Source organism: Mandrillus leucophaeus, unplaced genomic scaffold (assembly GCF_000951045.1).
Source record: "Mandrillus leucophaeus isolate KB7577 unplaced genomic scaffold, Mleu.le_1.0 Scaffold1392, whole genome shotgun sequence".
NCBI classification, from domain to species: Eukaryota; Metazoa; Chordata; class Mammalia; order Primates; family Cercopithecidae; genus Mandrillus; species Mandrillus leucophaeus.
Window position 1 is genome coordinate 471,334 of NW_012101357.1, and position 17,247 is coordinate 488,580.

The window sequence follows — 17,247 nt, forward strand, 5'->3', positions numbered from 1 at the left end:
TCTCAAAATAAATAAATAAATAAATAAATAAATAAATAAATAAATAAATAAATAAATGCTACCATTTATTGAGCACTTATTAAATTCCAGGTATTGTTTAAGAGTTCCACATATATTACCTCACTTAACCCTTCCAACAACTCTGAAAGTGGGTACTATTATTATCTCTATTTTACAGATAAGAAAAGGGAGGCTCAGAGAGATTAAGTAAATGGTGGGGCCGGGATTTGAACACAGGTACCTCCATCTTCTCTGCTCCATTTCTACTGCCACAATTCTAACCCAAGCACCCATCATCTCTTGCCTGAACTATTGTCCTAGCTTTCTAACTGGGAGCTGCTTCCTACCTCATCCCTTTCCAATCTGTTCTCCATGATGCATCTAGAGTGATTGTTCCAAAATACAAATCTGATTGCTATTTTCCTGAATAAAATGCTTCCATATCTTCCCAGTGCCATTAGAAATAAGACCAAAATTCCTTAGCATAGTTTACAAAGTTCTGAATTATTTAGTGCTCAGTTTCCTCCCTTTCCAAACTCACTTCCTTCTATTCTCCTCATCCTTCCCACTCCAGCCACATAGGTCCTTTTTCAGTTCTTTGGACTGGTCATGCATGTTCCCTCTGCCTGGAACATTCTTCCCACCTCCTGCCTTTCCTCTCCCAAACACCTAATTAATTCCTTCTTATCCTTCAGATCTTAGTTTCCATTAAATGTTATCTAAGAATCTTCCCTGATCTGCTGCTCATGGTGGCTCACATCTGTAATCCCAGCATTTTGGGAGGCTGAGGCAGGTGGATCACCTGAGGTCAGGAGTTCCAGATTAGCCTGGCAAACACGATGAAACCCTGTAGCCAGGCGTGGTGGCAGGTGCCTGTAATCTCAGCTACTTGGGAGGCTGAGGCATGAGAATTGCTTGAACCAGGGAGGTGGAGGCTACAGTGAGCCGAGATCATGCCACTACCCTCCAGCCTGGGTGAAAGAGCAAGACTCTGTCTCAAACAAACAAACAAACAAAATCTTCCCTGATCCTCAAAACTGGGTCATGTTCCCCTCATCCCCCTATCCCCCTATTTTAACTCCTATAGCACTTTGTACTTCTTCGTGGGGCTGTGTGATTATCTGATCGATCATGTCTGTCTTCCACTAGACCACAAGCACTATGAAGGCAAGGCATGGACTGTCTTCCTTACCATTTTATTCTTAGTGACTAGTACAGTTCCTGGAACACGGTGCTCAGGAAGCACTTGGTAAATGAATAATCTGAAGGGAAAAGCCCAGAAAAGTACATAATTTGCCTAAAATTTTATTTAATTAAATGGTATCAAACAGGAATAACGCGGGATTAGACACTACACTGACTTCCATGTAGTAGTATATAGTATATAAAAATCCTTCAAAGGGCTGCTCGGGTAAAAGATAATAAGGATGTTAACTTAGAAAAAGTAATGCCATTCACATTTTTATTACGTTTTTTTAGCCACATAACGAGAGCATATTCTATATTCATTACTTTTTTTTCTTTTGAGATTCAAATGTCATTCCTCTTTAATATTATCTTAGGAATATTAGCCCCCTTGTCCATGCTTCATGCAAAGCCTCAGTAATCAAGGACTAATTTACAATAGATAATAGTAGGTGATTGCTCATTTGACTAAGAATGATTTCATATAAACCCAATCTCAAAGGGGCTCATTTACAAGAAGGAGGAACAAGCACTTAGAAAACAGAGTTCAAGGCTGGGCACGGTGGCTCATGCCTATAATCCTAGCACTTTGGGAGGCTGAGGCGGGTGGATCACTTGAGATCAGGAGTTCAAGACCATCCTAGCCAACATGGTGAAACTCCTTCTCTACTAAAAATACAAAATTAGCCGGGTGTGGTGGCACATGCCTCTAATCCCAGCTACTCGGGAGGCTGAGGCAGGAGAACTGCTTGAACCTGGAAGGCGGAGGTTGCAGTGAGCTGAGATTGCACCATTGCACTCTAGCCTAGGCAACAAGAGTGAGACTCTGTCTCAAAAAAAAAAAAAAAAAAAAATTAGCTGGCCGTGGTGGCAGGCGCCTGTAATCCCATTGACTCGGGAGGCTGAGGCAGGAGACTCGCTTGAACCTGGGAGGCGGAGGTTGCAGTGAGCCAAGATCGCGCCATTGCACTCCAGCCTGGGCAACAAGAGTGAGACTCTGTCTCAAAAAGAAAAAAAAAAAATTAGCTGGCCGTGGTGGCAGGCGCCTGTAATCCCATTGACTCGGGAGGCTGAGGCAGGAGAATCGCTTGAAGCCGGGAGGTGGAGGTTGCAGTGAGCTGAGATCGCACCATTGTACTCCAGCCTGGGCAATAGGAGTGAAACTCCGCCTCAAAAACAAACAAACAAACAGAGTTCAAGTATTAATGCTATGCAATATTTTCACAAGGTTAAAAGTTGGCTTATAAAATACAAATATAGAAAGATATTACTTTCATTCAATTTTACTACCTTAGCCACCTTATCATATTTATGCAGCACCCAAATCATTTATGATTTCTAAAAATTTTAAAATACCGTATTAGGTATTGTAAGTAATATTTATGATTTTAAGCACTGCATTGCTTGTGTCTTGTCATAAGGACATTATAAGGAAATAAAAATTCTTCTCTAAGTAATAGTCTTATATTGAAAACAAAAGCTATCTCTGAATCTGAATGAAGGTTATTTATTGCCCGTATACTACATTATTCTATTACCATTTCTGTGGGTTTGAAACTCCTCAAATTTAAAAATTATTAGAAAATAAATTAGTTGAGACTACTTAAATAAACACAAGCTACTTTAATCAAACCACATGAACTATTACATACTGACTGGGTTTATTAAAGATAATACTAAAAACCTATTGCAAATAATTACGTGAATATTTGCCACGGTAATAATAAACTCACCTGAAACTCTTTATTCTGTTCAGACAGGAAAAGGTCGTCCTGTAGGATTTGAACCACATGGTTCTGTATTCATTGAAAACCCCTGGTTTAATCTGTAGTATCCAACTGAGCTGGTTCTTCACATAAACTGAAAAAAAAAAAAAATTAAATATCTAGAGAAAAGCATTGCACAGCAAGAATCCCTCATATGCATGTAATTGAAGATTTTATTTTATTTTATTATTTATTTTGTTTTAGAGTCTTGCTCTGCCGCCCAGGTTGGAGTGTAATGGCACAATCACGGCTTACTGCAGCCTCCACCTCCTGGGCTCAAGTAATCCTCCCACCTCAGCTTCCCAAGCAGTGGGGATTACAGGCACATGCCACCATGCCCAGCTAACTTTTGTTGTTATTGTCATTGTTGAGATGGGGTCTCCCTACGTTGCTCAGGCTGGTCTGAAACTCCTGGGCTCAAGGGATACTCCTGCCTCAGCCTCCCAAAGTGCTGGGATTCACCGGGCCTGGACAAAGTTTTATTTTATATGGTAATGCTATGTTACATTACAATTGATAAACAAAGGGTTTTTGTTTGTTTTTTACTTAAGATTTTACCTAAAAAGTAAAATAAAAGTTTTACATTCCAGTATCTAACTCTAACCCAGACATTTCTAAAATTATTAGCCAAAACAAGTAATGCATATGTTTATAAAGTTTTTCATGCCATTAGTTTTTACATCTACATTATGTACATAAAATGAGAGGAATGATATTCAAATATAAAATGTTATGTTTTAAACTAGGATAATATTAATTCTGAAATTGTCAAAATTAGTTCAAATTCTGTCAATTCCATATTAGCTACATGAAATGAATTTTTACATATTTACATTTTTACATTAGCTACATGAAATGAATTTTTACAAATGAATTTTACATATTTTACATTTTTACAACACCCTTTACAGAGGAAAAAAAAGTATGTGTATATATAACCTAAAATAAACATTCACCCATTCTATATGCTCAACTTACACAGGGGCCTACTTTATGAGCCTGTAGCTGTGTTGCAGAACACTCAGTTGTTCAATAAACATTCAGACAAAGTAGACTTTAGAGCAAAGTAAGTATCAGAAACAAAGAGGGGCATTACATCACAATAAAAGGGATAATCCACCAAGAAGAAAAAGCAATACTGTATGCACCAGCAAGGCACAGTGGCTCATGCTTGTAATCCCAGCGCTTTGGGAGGCTGAGGCAAGCAGATCATCTGATGTCATGAGTTCAAGACCAGCTGGTCAACATGGTGAAACACCATGTCTACCAAAAAATACAAAAATTAGCCAGGCGTGGTGGCATGTGCCTGTATCCCAGCTACCCGGGAGGCTGAGGCAGGAGAATCTCAGGAACCAGGGAGGCAGAGGCTGCAGTGAGCTGAGATCGAGCCACTGTACTCCAGCCTGGGCAATGGAGCAAGACTCTGTCTTGAAAAAACTATGTACACCACAAACAACAGAATTTCAAAACACATAAAGACTCATAGAAATGAAATGAGAAATAAACAAATCCACAATTGTAAGTTGGAGACTTCAACACTCCTGTCTCAGTAATTGATAGAACCACTGGATAGAAAACCAGCAGGGATAAAGAAGAACTGAACAAGACCATTATTCAATACAATCTACTTAAAATGTGTAAAACACTTCCCCCAAACAACAAAATACACATTCTTTCAAGCATGCATGGAACATTCATAAAGATAGACCATGTCCTGAGACACAAAACAAATCTTCACAACTTTAAGTGAAATCACACAAACTATATTTTTGACTGTAATAGGATCAAATAAATAACAGAAAAATAACAGTAAAAAGCAAAACACTTGGGAATTAAACAACATACTTCTAAACAATCCATAAGTCAAAGACAAGTCTCAGGGATATTTTAAAACTTGAAGTAAATGAAAATAAATATACTACATATAAAAATTGGTGGATATAACTAAAGGAGTACTGAGAGGGCAATTTATATCACTAAAATAGTCGTATTGAAAAGGAAGAAAGGGCCAGGCATGGTGGCTCACACCTGTAATCCCAGCACTTTGGGCACTTTGGTAGGCCACGGCAAGCAGATCACATGAGGCCAGGAGTTCAAGACCAGTCTGGCCAACATAGTAAAACCCTGTCTCTACTAAAAATACAAAAATTAGCCGGGGATGGTGGTACACACCTGTAGTCCCAGCTACCTGGGAGGCTGAGACAGAAGAATCGCTTGAACCTGGGAGATGGAGGTTGCAGTGAGCCAAGATTGCGTCACTGCACTCCAACCTGGGTAATGGAGTAAGACTCTGTCTCAAAAAAAAAAAAAAAAAGAAAAGAAAAGAAAAAAGAAAAGTAAGAAAGGCCTCAAATCAACAATCTAAGTTTCCACCTCAAGAACTAGAAAAAGGAGAGCAAAATAAACATAAAGCAAGAAAGTGGAATCAGAAAATGATAAAAATAGAAATCAGCCAGATGAGGGGGCTCATATCTATAAACCCAGAGCTTTGGGAGGCCATGGCAAGTGGATCACTTGAGGTCAGGAGTTCGAGACCAGGTTGGTCAACATGATGAAAGCCTATCTCTGCTAAAAATACAAAAATTAGCCAGACATGGTGGCACATGCCTGTAATCCCAGTGACTCTGGAGACTGAGGCACAAGAATCTCTTGAACCCGGCAGGCAGAGGTTGCAGTGAGCCGAGATGGTGCCTCTGCACTCCAGCCCGGGTGACAGAGTGAGACTCTGCGCCAAAAAATAAATAAATAATAAATAAATAAATAAATAAATAAATAAAAATGAAAATCAATGACATTGAAAACAAAACAAAGCCATAGAAAATACATCAAATCTGAAATTAATTCACTGCAAAAATCAATAAAATTGATAAGCCTCCAGCAAAGCTGACAAAGAAAAGATGTAAATCACCAACATCAAGAAATAAAGAAAGGATATTACTATAGACCTCACAGACATTAAAAGGTTGACAAGAGAATACTACAAATAACACCACACTCAGAAGTTCTACAATTTAGACAAAATGGACTAATTCTATAAAAACCACAAACTACCAAAATTCATATAGGATAAAATAGAGAGCCTGAATAACTGATAACTACTAAAGAAATTGGATTCATAGTTAGAAACCTGAAAAACAAATCTCCAGTCTTGGATGGCTTCGCTGGTGAATTCTACTAAACACTTAAAGAGATAACAACCAATTCTACTTAATCTCTTAAAAAAATAGAAGGGTAAGGAATACTTCCCAGGCCATTTTATGAAGTCAACATTATTCTGATACAAAAATCAAAGAGTACAGCAAAGACTACAGACCAATTCGTCTCAGGAACAGACATAAAAATCCTTAGCAAATATTAGCACAATATAATTCAGCAACATATAAATAGAACAATACAGCACAACCACGTGAGATTTATTCCAGGTATGCAACACACAATATAATTCAGCAACATATAAATAGAACAATACAGCACAACCACGTGAGATTTATTCCAGGTATGCTACACTAGTTCAACATTTAAAAAATCAGTTAATATAATCGACCATATTAACAAAAAAAAAAAAAGAGTAACACACCAGGCGGGGCGGCTCACACCTGTAGTTCCAGCACTTTGGGAGGCTGAAGAGTCAAGATTGTTTGAGCCCAGGAGTTCGAGACAAGTCTGGGCAACATAGTGAGACCCTATCTCTACAGAAAAACTTTAAAAATTAGCCAGGTATAGTGGTGTGCATCCATGGTCCTTGCTACTGAGGAGATTGAGATTGAGATGGGAAGACTGTTTGAGCCTGGGAGGCAGAGGCTGCAGTGAGCCATGATTGTACCACTGCACTCCAGCCTGGGAGACAGAGCAATACTGTCTCAAAAAACAAACAAGTGAAAACCAAAAACCAAAACAAAACAAATACCAAACATAATCATGTTGATTGATACAAAGTATTTAACAAAATCCATATCCATTACGATTAAAAACTTTTGGCAAACTAAGAATGAAAGGGAAATTATTTTACAAAACAGCTATAAAAACCTATAGCTCACGTAGTACTTAACAGTGAAAGACTCAGCCCTTTCCCCCTAAAATCAGAAACAAGGTAAACACATCCATTCTCACTACTCTTATTCAACATAGTACTGAAAGTCTTATTCAGTGCAATTAGGCAAGAAAAGGAAATAAAAGGTATACAGAATGTTAAGGAAGAAATTAAACTGTCCCTATTGTCTATATAGAAAATCCTAAGAAATCTTTAAAAGGCTCCTGGAACTAATAAGTGAATTCAGAAAGGTCAAAGATTAAAGGCCAGGCGTGGTGGCTCACACCTGTAATCCCAGCACTTTGGGAGGCTGAGCTGGGCGGATCACCTGAGGTCGGGAGTTCGAGACCAGCCAGACCAACATGGAGAAACCCTGTCTCTACTAAAAATACCAAATGAGCCGGGCATAGTGGTGCATGCCTGTAATCCCAGCTACTCGGGAGGCTGAGGCAGGACAATTGCTTGAACCCAGGAGGCGGAGGTTGTGGTGAGTAGAGGTCGCGCCATTGCACTCCAGCCTGGGCAAGAAGAGCAAAACTCTGTCTCAAAAAAAAAAAGAAAGGTCAAAGATTACAAAGGTAACACAAAAAAGTCAGTCTTGTTTCTATATATTAACAGTGAACAAGTGGAAGGCAAAATTCAAAATGTAAAATGCCTTATCATTTTAAATCATTCCAAAAAAATTTTCATTGTTGCATAAATCAAACAAAAACATGTACAGAATCTATATGCTTAAAATTATACAACACTGATGAAATAAATCAAAGAATAAACGTGAGACATATTGGAAAATTCAACATAGTAAAAACATCAGTTTTCCCCAAACTGACCTATACATTTAATACAATTCCTATCAAAATCTCAATAGCCTTTTTTTTTTTTTCGGTAGACACAGACATACTGACTTTAAAATTGATATAGAAAGGCAAAATAGGCCAGGCGTGGTGGCTCATGCCTGTAATCCCAGCACTTTGGGAGGTTGAGGCAGGTGGATCACTTGAGGTTAGGAGGTTGAGACTAGTCTGGCCAACATGGTGAAACCCCGTCTCTACTAAAAATAAAAAAATTAGCCAGGCGTGGTGGTGGGCACCTGTAATATGAGCTACTCAGGGGGCTGAGGCAGGAGAATTGCTTGAACCCAGGAGGCAGAGGTTGCAGTGAGCTGAGATCGCACCATTACACTCTAGTATGGGTGAGAAGAGCGAAACTCCGTCTCAAAAACTAAATAAGTAAATAAACAAAAAACTTACGTATACACGCACGCACACACACACACATCCTCGCTCTCTCCCACAATGAGTGCATGTACTGGTGGCATAAACCAAATAAGGTCTGTAGTGGAGTCAATTATACTAAAGTTGATTTCCTGGCTTCAACAACGTGCTATGGATGGTATCACCAAGGAACTGGGTGAATAGTATATGGAAATTCTCTCTGTGTGTTTGGGGTTCTTGTTTTGTTTTGTTTTGTTTTTTGGGGGAACAGGGTCTCACTCTGTCGCCCAAATGGGACTGAAGAGGCATGATCTCAGCTCACTGCAATCTCCGCCTCCCAGTTTCAAGTGATTCTCCCACCTCAGCCTCCCAAGAAACTGGGACTATAGGCGCACACGCCACCATGCCTGGCTAACTTTTTGTATTTTTAGTAGACACAGGCTTTTACCATGTTGGCTAGCCTGATCTCAAACTCTTGACTTCAAGTGATCCGCCTGCCTCGGCCTCCCAAAGTGTTGGGATTACAGGCATGAGCCACTGCACCCAGCCTCTCTGTGCTATTTTTGCCATTTCTTGTGTCTGAAATTATTTCAAAATCAAAAATTTAAAAAATCAGAAAGTACAAAAGGGTACACTACAAAGTATCTTTCCTACTCCTGACTGTAGCTATCTAGTTTCTCTCCCTACAAACAACCGATCTTACTAGATTTGTATGTAAGATTCCAGAGGCATTTTATACATACACAATCATTTTAAAGTATCAGTTTCTCATTTTATATAAAATGTAGCATAATACACTCATTCTTCTGAATGTTTTTCCTCACCTACCAACATATCTTGGAAATTATTTCATATTTTTTAAAAGGCTACGTGCTAATTCATCGTGTGGCTATATTATTTATTTAAGGAGTTCCCTAATGATGGGCATTTGGGTAATTATCAACACTATGAGATTAGGGCCGGGTGAGCACCTGTAGTCCCAGTTACTCGGGAGGCTGGGGCACAAGAATCACTTGAACCTGGGAGGTGGAGATTGCAGTGGGCGAGCTCACGCCACTGCACTCCAGCCTGGGCAAAAGAGTGAGACTCTGTCTCAAAACAACAACAACAACAACAACAACAACTAGAGATTAAATGACATAGGTTTTTTTCATTTCATATGTGTTTCAGAGTCCCTGTAGGTAAAATTTCAAGAATGATGTCAAAGGGTATGTGCATTTGTAAATCTGTAATTGCCACTAAATAGATGTTGAACCAATTTACACTCCTTTGGGTAATATATGAGAGTGTCTCATGTTGGTTTTCCCACACTGTCACCCATACAATGTGTTAACCTTTTTTTTTTTTTGAGACAGAGTCTCACTCAGTCGCCGAGGCTGGAGTGCAGGGGCGCGATCTTGGCTCACTGTAAGCTCCATCTCCCGGATTCACGCTATTCTACTGCCTCAGCCTCCCGAGTAGCTAGGACTACGGGCACCTGCCACCACACCCGGCTAATTTTTTGTATTTTTAGTAGAGACGGGGTTTCACCGTGTTAGCCAGGATGGTCTCGATCTCTTGACCTTGTGATCTACCCGCCTTGGCCTCCCAAAGTGCTGGCCTGAGCCACAGTACCCAGCCTATGTTAAACATTTTTATGTTTGCTAATCAAATACATGAAAATGATATCTTAGTGTAGTTTTAATTAGTTTGTTTTTGTTTTTGAGACAGGGTCTCACTCTGTCACCTGGGCTGGAGTGCAGTGGCAAAACCTCTGCTCACTACAACCTCCGCCAACATCGCCCAAGCGATCCTCCCACCTCAGCCTCCAGAGTAGCTGGGACTATAAACTTAGGCCCCCATGCCCAGCTAATGTAGTTTCAATCTATCATGAGTGAGGTTAAGCATCTTTTCTTAAGTTTAATGGTCATTTATATTTCACATTTTGTCTTTTTGTAGTCTCTGCACACTTCTCTCCTGAGCTTATATTTATTTGGTTTTATTTTTTAATCAGCCCTTCACAGTCCATCCCAAATTCATTACAATGTTCTTTTTTAATAAAGTTCATGTGTCTAGGCTTTTGCTCATTTTATCTATTTATTTATTTACTTATTTACTTACTTATGAAACAGGGTCCAGCTGTGTTGCCCAGGCTGGAGTGCAGTGGTGCGTTCATGACTCACCGTAGCCTCTACCTCCCGGGCTCAAGTAATCCTCCTACCTCAGCCTATTCAGTAGCGAAGTCCACAGGAGCACACCACCATGCCCAGCTAAATTTTGTATTTTTTTTTTTTTTTTGTAGAGACAGGGTTTTGCTATGCTGCCCAGGATGGTTTCAAGCTCCTCAGCTCAAGTGATCCACCTGCCTCGGCCTCCCAAAGTGCTGGGATTAAAGGTGCTCCGCCTGGCTTTTGTTCATTTTATTTCCTTTTCCACCAACTCTATCTGGACTACCTTTTAAGACCCAGTTCAAATATCACCTGCTGTATGACTTTAGGTAGATAGATGAAATATTATTAAAGAATAAAGTTTAACTATATAAACTGTGATACATAGATGAGGACATATAAGGTATTACTATTATGAAACTAAGCCTTAGAAATTTTAACAATATCTGCCTTCTACAGACAGAAAACCCCTGATCTCTCTCTTACCTCCTCTATTTCTGGAAAATGAATCCCTAAGTTATCAGTATTGCTACAATTCTCAAGAGGTTTAAAAACCACCTTAGACCAGATGCAGTGGCTCGATGCCTGTAATCCAAACACATTGGGAGACCAAGGTGGGTGGACCGCTTGAGCCCAGGAATTCAAGGCCAGCCTAGACAATGTGGTGAAACACCTTCTCTACTAAAAATATAAAAATTAGCTGTGCATTGTGGTGCCTGCTTGTAGTTCCAGCTACTTGGGAGGCTGAGGTGGGAGGACCGATTGAGCCAGGGAGGCCAAGGCTGCCATGAACTGTGGTCATGCCACTGCATTCTAGCCTGGGGTACAGAGCAAGACCTTGTCTCGAAAAAATAATTAATTAATCTAAAAAGTAAAAATAAAAACAACTCTACCATCTGACCACAACTGAAAGAGAGTAATTGAGTTTATATTTAAACAGAATGCTACCAATTCCTTCTCTACCTTGAATCTGTGATCATCCTGGTATTTGAGATTTTAAAGGAATGGGAAAAGGCTTTTTTTCATTTTATTTATTGAAAAGTCATTCAGCACCCACCAGGCACCATGCTGATGGTGAATAAAACAGGTAACAGACTTTTACCCTGCCAATATTTTATTTCCAGCAATCATAATTTATTGTCTGGATTACTCTAAGGTCTTCCTGGGCCTAGACTTGCCTGCTTCCGTCCCACTTTCTATGTAGACAGCTGTGAAGACAGCTATATAGACAGCTGCCAAGTGTTATTTCCTAAACATAAATCTGCTCATGTTGCTTCTTCAGTAATTTCCACTGTCCGCAGGATAGTGTACCTCAGGAGGTGTGCCTGGCCTTTCATGAATGTGTCATGGACAAAAAGGCCTCTTGCCTCATCCCTTGCCACCCCCTGCCTTTACCTCCGGCCCTCCACCTACAAATTTTACTTTTCAAGGAACCTTTTGTGGTTACTCACAAACTTTCTCACAGATTCTCAAGCCCAGATTCTTTCCCCTTTCCAACTGCTTTTTTTTTTTTCTTTTGAGATAGAGTCTTACTCTGTTGCTTAGGCTGGAGTGCAATGGCGTGATCTTGGCTTACTGCAACCTCTGCCTCCCAGGTTCAAGCGATTCTCCTGCCTCAGCCTCCCCAGTAGCTGGGATCACAAGCGCCCACTGCCACGCCCGGCTAATTTTGTATTTTTAGTAGAGATGGGGTTTCGCCATGTTGGCCAGGCTGGTCTCGAACACCTGACCTCAAGTGAGCTGCCTGCCTTGGCCAACTGCTTCTAAAACTGACCACCTCCTTCAGGATTTCGCTAAATATCCCATTCAAGAAGTTTCCTTGATCCCAGTTATGGATTAGAGGCTCCTTCTATGTTCACCCCTCAAAAACTGGAACTAGGTTTACTGTATCTTTTCTAAATTTTTGATTATAAAAGACACATACGTTTACTAAAAAAAAGTTCATTAAAAGCAAAGCATATAAAGGATAAAATGACAGAAAATCACCTACTCTACCACAGGCAATCACTGCAAAATTTCTCTATATATCTCCACCTATAACTCCAAGTTCATTATCCATACTGATTTGTAACTTTTTTTTGTTTTTGGCTTCTTCCAGGAAACAATGAAACTTTACTTTCTTAACACTATATCTTATTATTTTTCCATGTGGATACAAATAGATTTAAATCATTTTTATTGGCTGCACTATTTTTCCACTGTATGATAGTACCAACTAATAACCTTTATTAATGGGCGGTTAGATTCTCCATTTTTTTGTTCATTATATCCTGATCTTAGGTCTATCCTAACATTTTAAAAGAGATCCTTGAGGCGTCATTCATTTCTAAATTCCCAGTGCTCATAACAGTGTCTGGCATACAGTATTTGTTAAGAGTTCCATGTAAAAGATGAGCTTGTTTCTACTTAACACTGAGAGTTCGAAAATCAGACTGTCTACAAGCACGGAGCAGTGCGTTATTTTCTTGATTTCATTTGCAAATGCAGTCTGTTGAATTAACCTATTAATCAAAAAGTAGTACAGCTGCCTTAAATTCTTTCTGAAAAAACAGCAAGCTTTGTGCAAACAAAACACAGATACAAAGCTATGCATAACTACGAGGCGCGAGTTACTCCTGCCCCGACAAAGGAAAGATGCATGACCTTCAAGACCGCAGCACACGCAGAGTGGGTCTCCGGCTCCTGGGGCAAGGAGCTCAGCCACGAGACACCCGCGGCCTGCGCTTTTCCAGACAGGACCACTGGTACTGAGTTCTTTACCCCGACGTCCGCCAAGGGGACTATGCCAGGTTTACAATGGAGAGAGCTGGGACCAGGGCCAAGCCTCAGGTTTCGCGCTGACCCCTCGCGAGCTCCAGCTACAACCCACCGCCCCACCCCCAGCGCATGCGCAGAGCTGCGAGCCCGCGCAATGGACTGCATGCGAGGGACCTCCGCACCCACTCACCCACCGAGGAAATTAGATGACGTACAGCTTTTGTATTACGGCCTCCGGGCCCCAGCACTCTTAAAAACCAACCCCCCGAGGAGCCCAGCTTACCGCCGCCCCACATCGCGACAAACGATCCCACCTCTTTTCCGGTCCCTCTCGAAAAAAGATCCCCAACATAGAGGTTCCGAGATCCACTTTCGCCCTCTGCAGCCGACTTTTTCTCCTTTGCGGAGTCTGTTCCGTTGCCCAGGCTGGGGTACAGTCCCTCATCTGGGATCACTGCAATCTCCGCCACTCGGGTTCAAGCGATTCTCCATGTTGACTGGTCTCCAATTCCTGACCTCCTCAGGTGATCCACCCGCCTTGGCCTCCCAAAGTGCTGGGATTACAGGCGTGAGCCACCGCGCCTGGCCTGCAGCCAACTTTCATGATTGTATCGAGTGTTGTGTATGTATGGCTATACTTTCACGCTCATCTAGCAAACTGTACATGCGATGAAACTGTAAGATATTTTTACTATCATAAACTTTGAAGATCCTTTATTTCTATAAGACCACCTGAAACCTCATGTTCAAAGTTGACCTCAATCAGGCCATTACTTTGTGCTGTGTGATCTTTTATTGCCATGTAGCTCTATTTCACACTTAACAGATGTCTCTTCAAGGACTTTTATATTCCTGTAAGACGCTGACCCTAATGCTAAGAATCGCAAAAGTATGGGAGCACGTCTTCCTCAAGGGAAGAATTCTTTCTCCTTTCAAGGCACTCAAATATCAGATGGCCAGAAGGCCAAATGTAAAACTTATTTTCTGCAAATGACTATTATCCTGTACCGGGTATATACATCATGTAGTAGGAGGCGTTTGTGGCTCCGTCTAGGCAAACTTCATTTAGACCTAGGAACAGTGATCAGTAACATTCTACCTCTAAATGCACAAAAAGTCTTTCTTTGGGCAAGAACAATGACAAATCTCCAACATTGAAGACAAAAAAATATTCCGTATTTTCAACAGGCAGGGTCAAATTGGTAAAGGGTTCTTTCAATTAGTGAAATTTACCATTCAGGAATAGTTTTTGTTTTTTGTTTTTTTTTTTTGAGACAGCCTCACTCTGTTGCTCAGGCTGGAGTGCAGTGGCACTATCTCAGCTCACTGCAACCTCCGCACCCCCAGGCTCAGGTGATTCTCGTGCCTCAGCCTCCTGAGTAGCTGGGATTACAGGTGTATGCCACCACTCCCGGCTAATTTTTGTAGTTTCAGTCAGGGTTTCACCGTGTTGGCCAGGCTGGTCTCAAACTCCTGACTTCAGGTGATCTGCCTGCCTCAGCCTCCCAAAGTTCTGGGATTACAGGTGTGAGCCACCCCACCCAGACAGGAATAGTCTTTCATTTATGGTTCTTAGCTAAAATATTGACCTCCTCCTAAGAGTGGTCGCACTTTTCAGTTGCTATGTCCTCTTCAGAGCTCCTCTACCCTTAGATACATGATCATCTCTCCACATGAAGGCAGAAAGCTCTGCACAAAAGAAAATGTAGCATGTGTTACATTTATTGGAATGACACATCCAAGGAAAAAGCAAACTACAAGCATGATAAAGTTCTAGGAGCTTTGTACGTACGTACTTTGAATGTACCACACTTCAATGGGCTTCAAAGCCTTTCCAATACATTTTCAGTTTAACAAGAAAGGGAATCAATAATTTGCCTTAATGCTGACAAGAAGTATGTCTTTTGAACACCCAGAACTAGTCTGGCCCAGATAAGCAAAACTAGCTAATAGTACTTCTCGCTACAAACATCAACAAAAGGTTTTCCCAATGACTCTTAAACCTAAGTGGTATTGGAAAGTTGTATTGGCTGTAATGCAGCATATGGCCATTGTTGGAGATACTTCCCCAGACTATTATTATGATCTCACCTGTAAGAGTCTACATATTTATTCTGCCATAAAACTCTTAATGTCTATTTTGTAATTCAATTTTACAAACATTTTTTCTTTTCATCCAAGGGTAAAGTGCTCCCTTGTAGCTTTGAAATCATAAACAGCTGGGTGCAGAGGCTAATGCCTGTAATCCCAGCACCTTGGGAGGCCGAAGTGGACGGATCATCTGAGGTCAAGAGTTCAAGACCAGCCTGGCAAATATGGTGAAACCCCACCTCTACTACAAAAAATACAAAAATTAACTGAGCATGGTGATGGAAGCCTGTAATCCCAGCTACTTGGGAGGCTGAGGCAAGAAAATTGTTTGGGAGGTGGAGGTTGCAGTAAGCTAGATCACACCACTGCACTCCAGCCTGGACAACAGAGCAAGACTCTGTCTCCAAAAAAAAAGAAAAGAAAAGAAAAAAAAGATATACCACTAGTTTAACTGGTAAGTTTTCACATTTACTTAAAAATTTTACATAAATTGGTAACTCAGAATAATTCTATCATAACTACCAAAATCAGAATGTGGCAGATTTAACCAAAGTATCTTTAAAGGAACTCTACAGGTATCTGATAAACCTTTATGGTATAAATATAACCCATGTGTGCTTTTTAAAGAGCTAAAGCCCATTTTCTCTTTTAAATTTTACACATTACAACCAAATTCCACTTAAAACTGAAAAACTTAACAGCTGGATGTGTTTAGAAATAATCTAATTTGGCCGGGTGCGATGGCTCACACTTGCAATCCCAGCATATTGGGAGGCCGAAGCAGGCGGATCACGAGGTCAAGAGATCAAGACCATCCTGGCCAACATGATGAAACCCTGTCTCTACTAAAAACACAAAAATTAGCTGGGCATAATGGCACATGCCTGTAGTCCCAGCTACTTGGGTGGCTGAGGCAGGAGAGTTGCTTGAACCCGGGAGGCGGAGGTTGCAGAGCCATCACGCCACTGCACTCCAGCCTGGTGACAGTGAGACTCCATCCCAAAACAAAACAAAAACCGCATCTAATTCCTCCCTTACAGCTGAATAAGTTAAGGCCCATGGTGATTAGTGATTTGCCTAAAACACATCAAGAAACAGAGCCAGCTCAATCCAATGACTCTTAATACTTCCATTTACGCAGTCGGCTGGGAGCGATGGCTCACGCCTGTAATCCCAGTACTTTGGGGGGCCAAGGCGGGTGGATCACCTGAGACTAGGAGTTCGAGACCAGCTGGCCAACATAGCGAAACCCCGTTTCTACTAAAAATACAAAAATTAGCCAGGTGTGGTGGCGGGTGCTGTAATCCCAGCTATTCAGGAGGCTGAGGCAGGAGAATCACTTGAACCCAGGAGGTGGAGGTTGCAGTGAGCCAAGATTGCGCCACTGCACTCCAGCCTGGGCGACAGCAAGACTCCATCGCAAAAACCAAAAAACAGTAACTATGCAGTCATATATTGCTTAACTTGGGGACATGTGACAAATGTGTAATTAGGTGCTTTCATTGTGATGTGAACATCATAGAGTATACTTACATAAACCTAGATGGTATAGACTACTACACACCCAGGCTACATGGTATAGCCTATCGCTCCTAGGCTACAAATACTATATTGAAAACCGCAGGCAACTGTAATACAATGGTTTTGCGTATTTAAACACAGAAAGGGTACAGAAAAATACCACATTATAATCTTATGGGACCACTGTTGTATATGTGGCCTGTCACTGACTGAAACGTCGTTATGTGGTATATGACTGTACTCAGTACATTTTAGAAACTTCAATAAATACATTTAAGTTTATCTAAGAGAAGAAAAACTCAGTTAAGATGTAAAGATTTCCATAAGGCAACACTACAGGGACTGTAAACCTAATACAACTCCTATGTAAAAATTCCCAAATACAATAAAAAGTTTTTTTTTTTTTTTTTGAGATGAGTCTTGCTCTGTCGCCCAGACTGGAGTGCAGTGGCACAATCTCGGCTCACTGCCAGCTCCGTCTCCTGGGTTCACATCATTCTCTTGCCTCAGCCCCACCAGTAGCTGGGACTACAGGC

The 17,247-nt window shown here is 40.9% G+C and overlaps 1 protein-coding gene across 1 annotated transcript in view; it reads right to left on the bottom strand.

Annotated features, from left to right (window-relative positions):
- The window catches only part of COQ3 (coenzyme Q3 methyltransferase), a 25,062-nt gene extending 11,643 nt beyond the window's left edge, over window positions 1-13,419 (bottom strand). The window contains exons 1-2 of the mRNA XM_011973671.1: window positions 13,290-13,419; window positions 2,919-3,045 (exon numbers count right to left, since the gene is read on the bottom strand). Coding sequence (XP_011829061.1) covers window positions 2,919-3,045; window positions 13,290-13,395 — 233 coding nt within the window. The 5' untranslated portion in view covers window positions 13,396-13,419. The remainder of the gene's footprint in view (window positions 1-2,918; window positions 3,046-13,289) is intronic.
- Window positions 13,420-17,247: the final 3,828 nt, after the last annotated feature.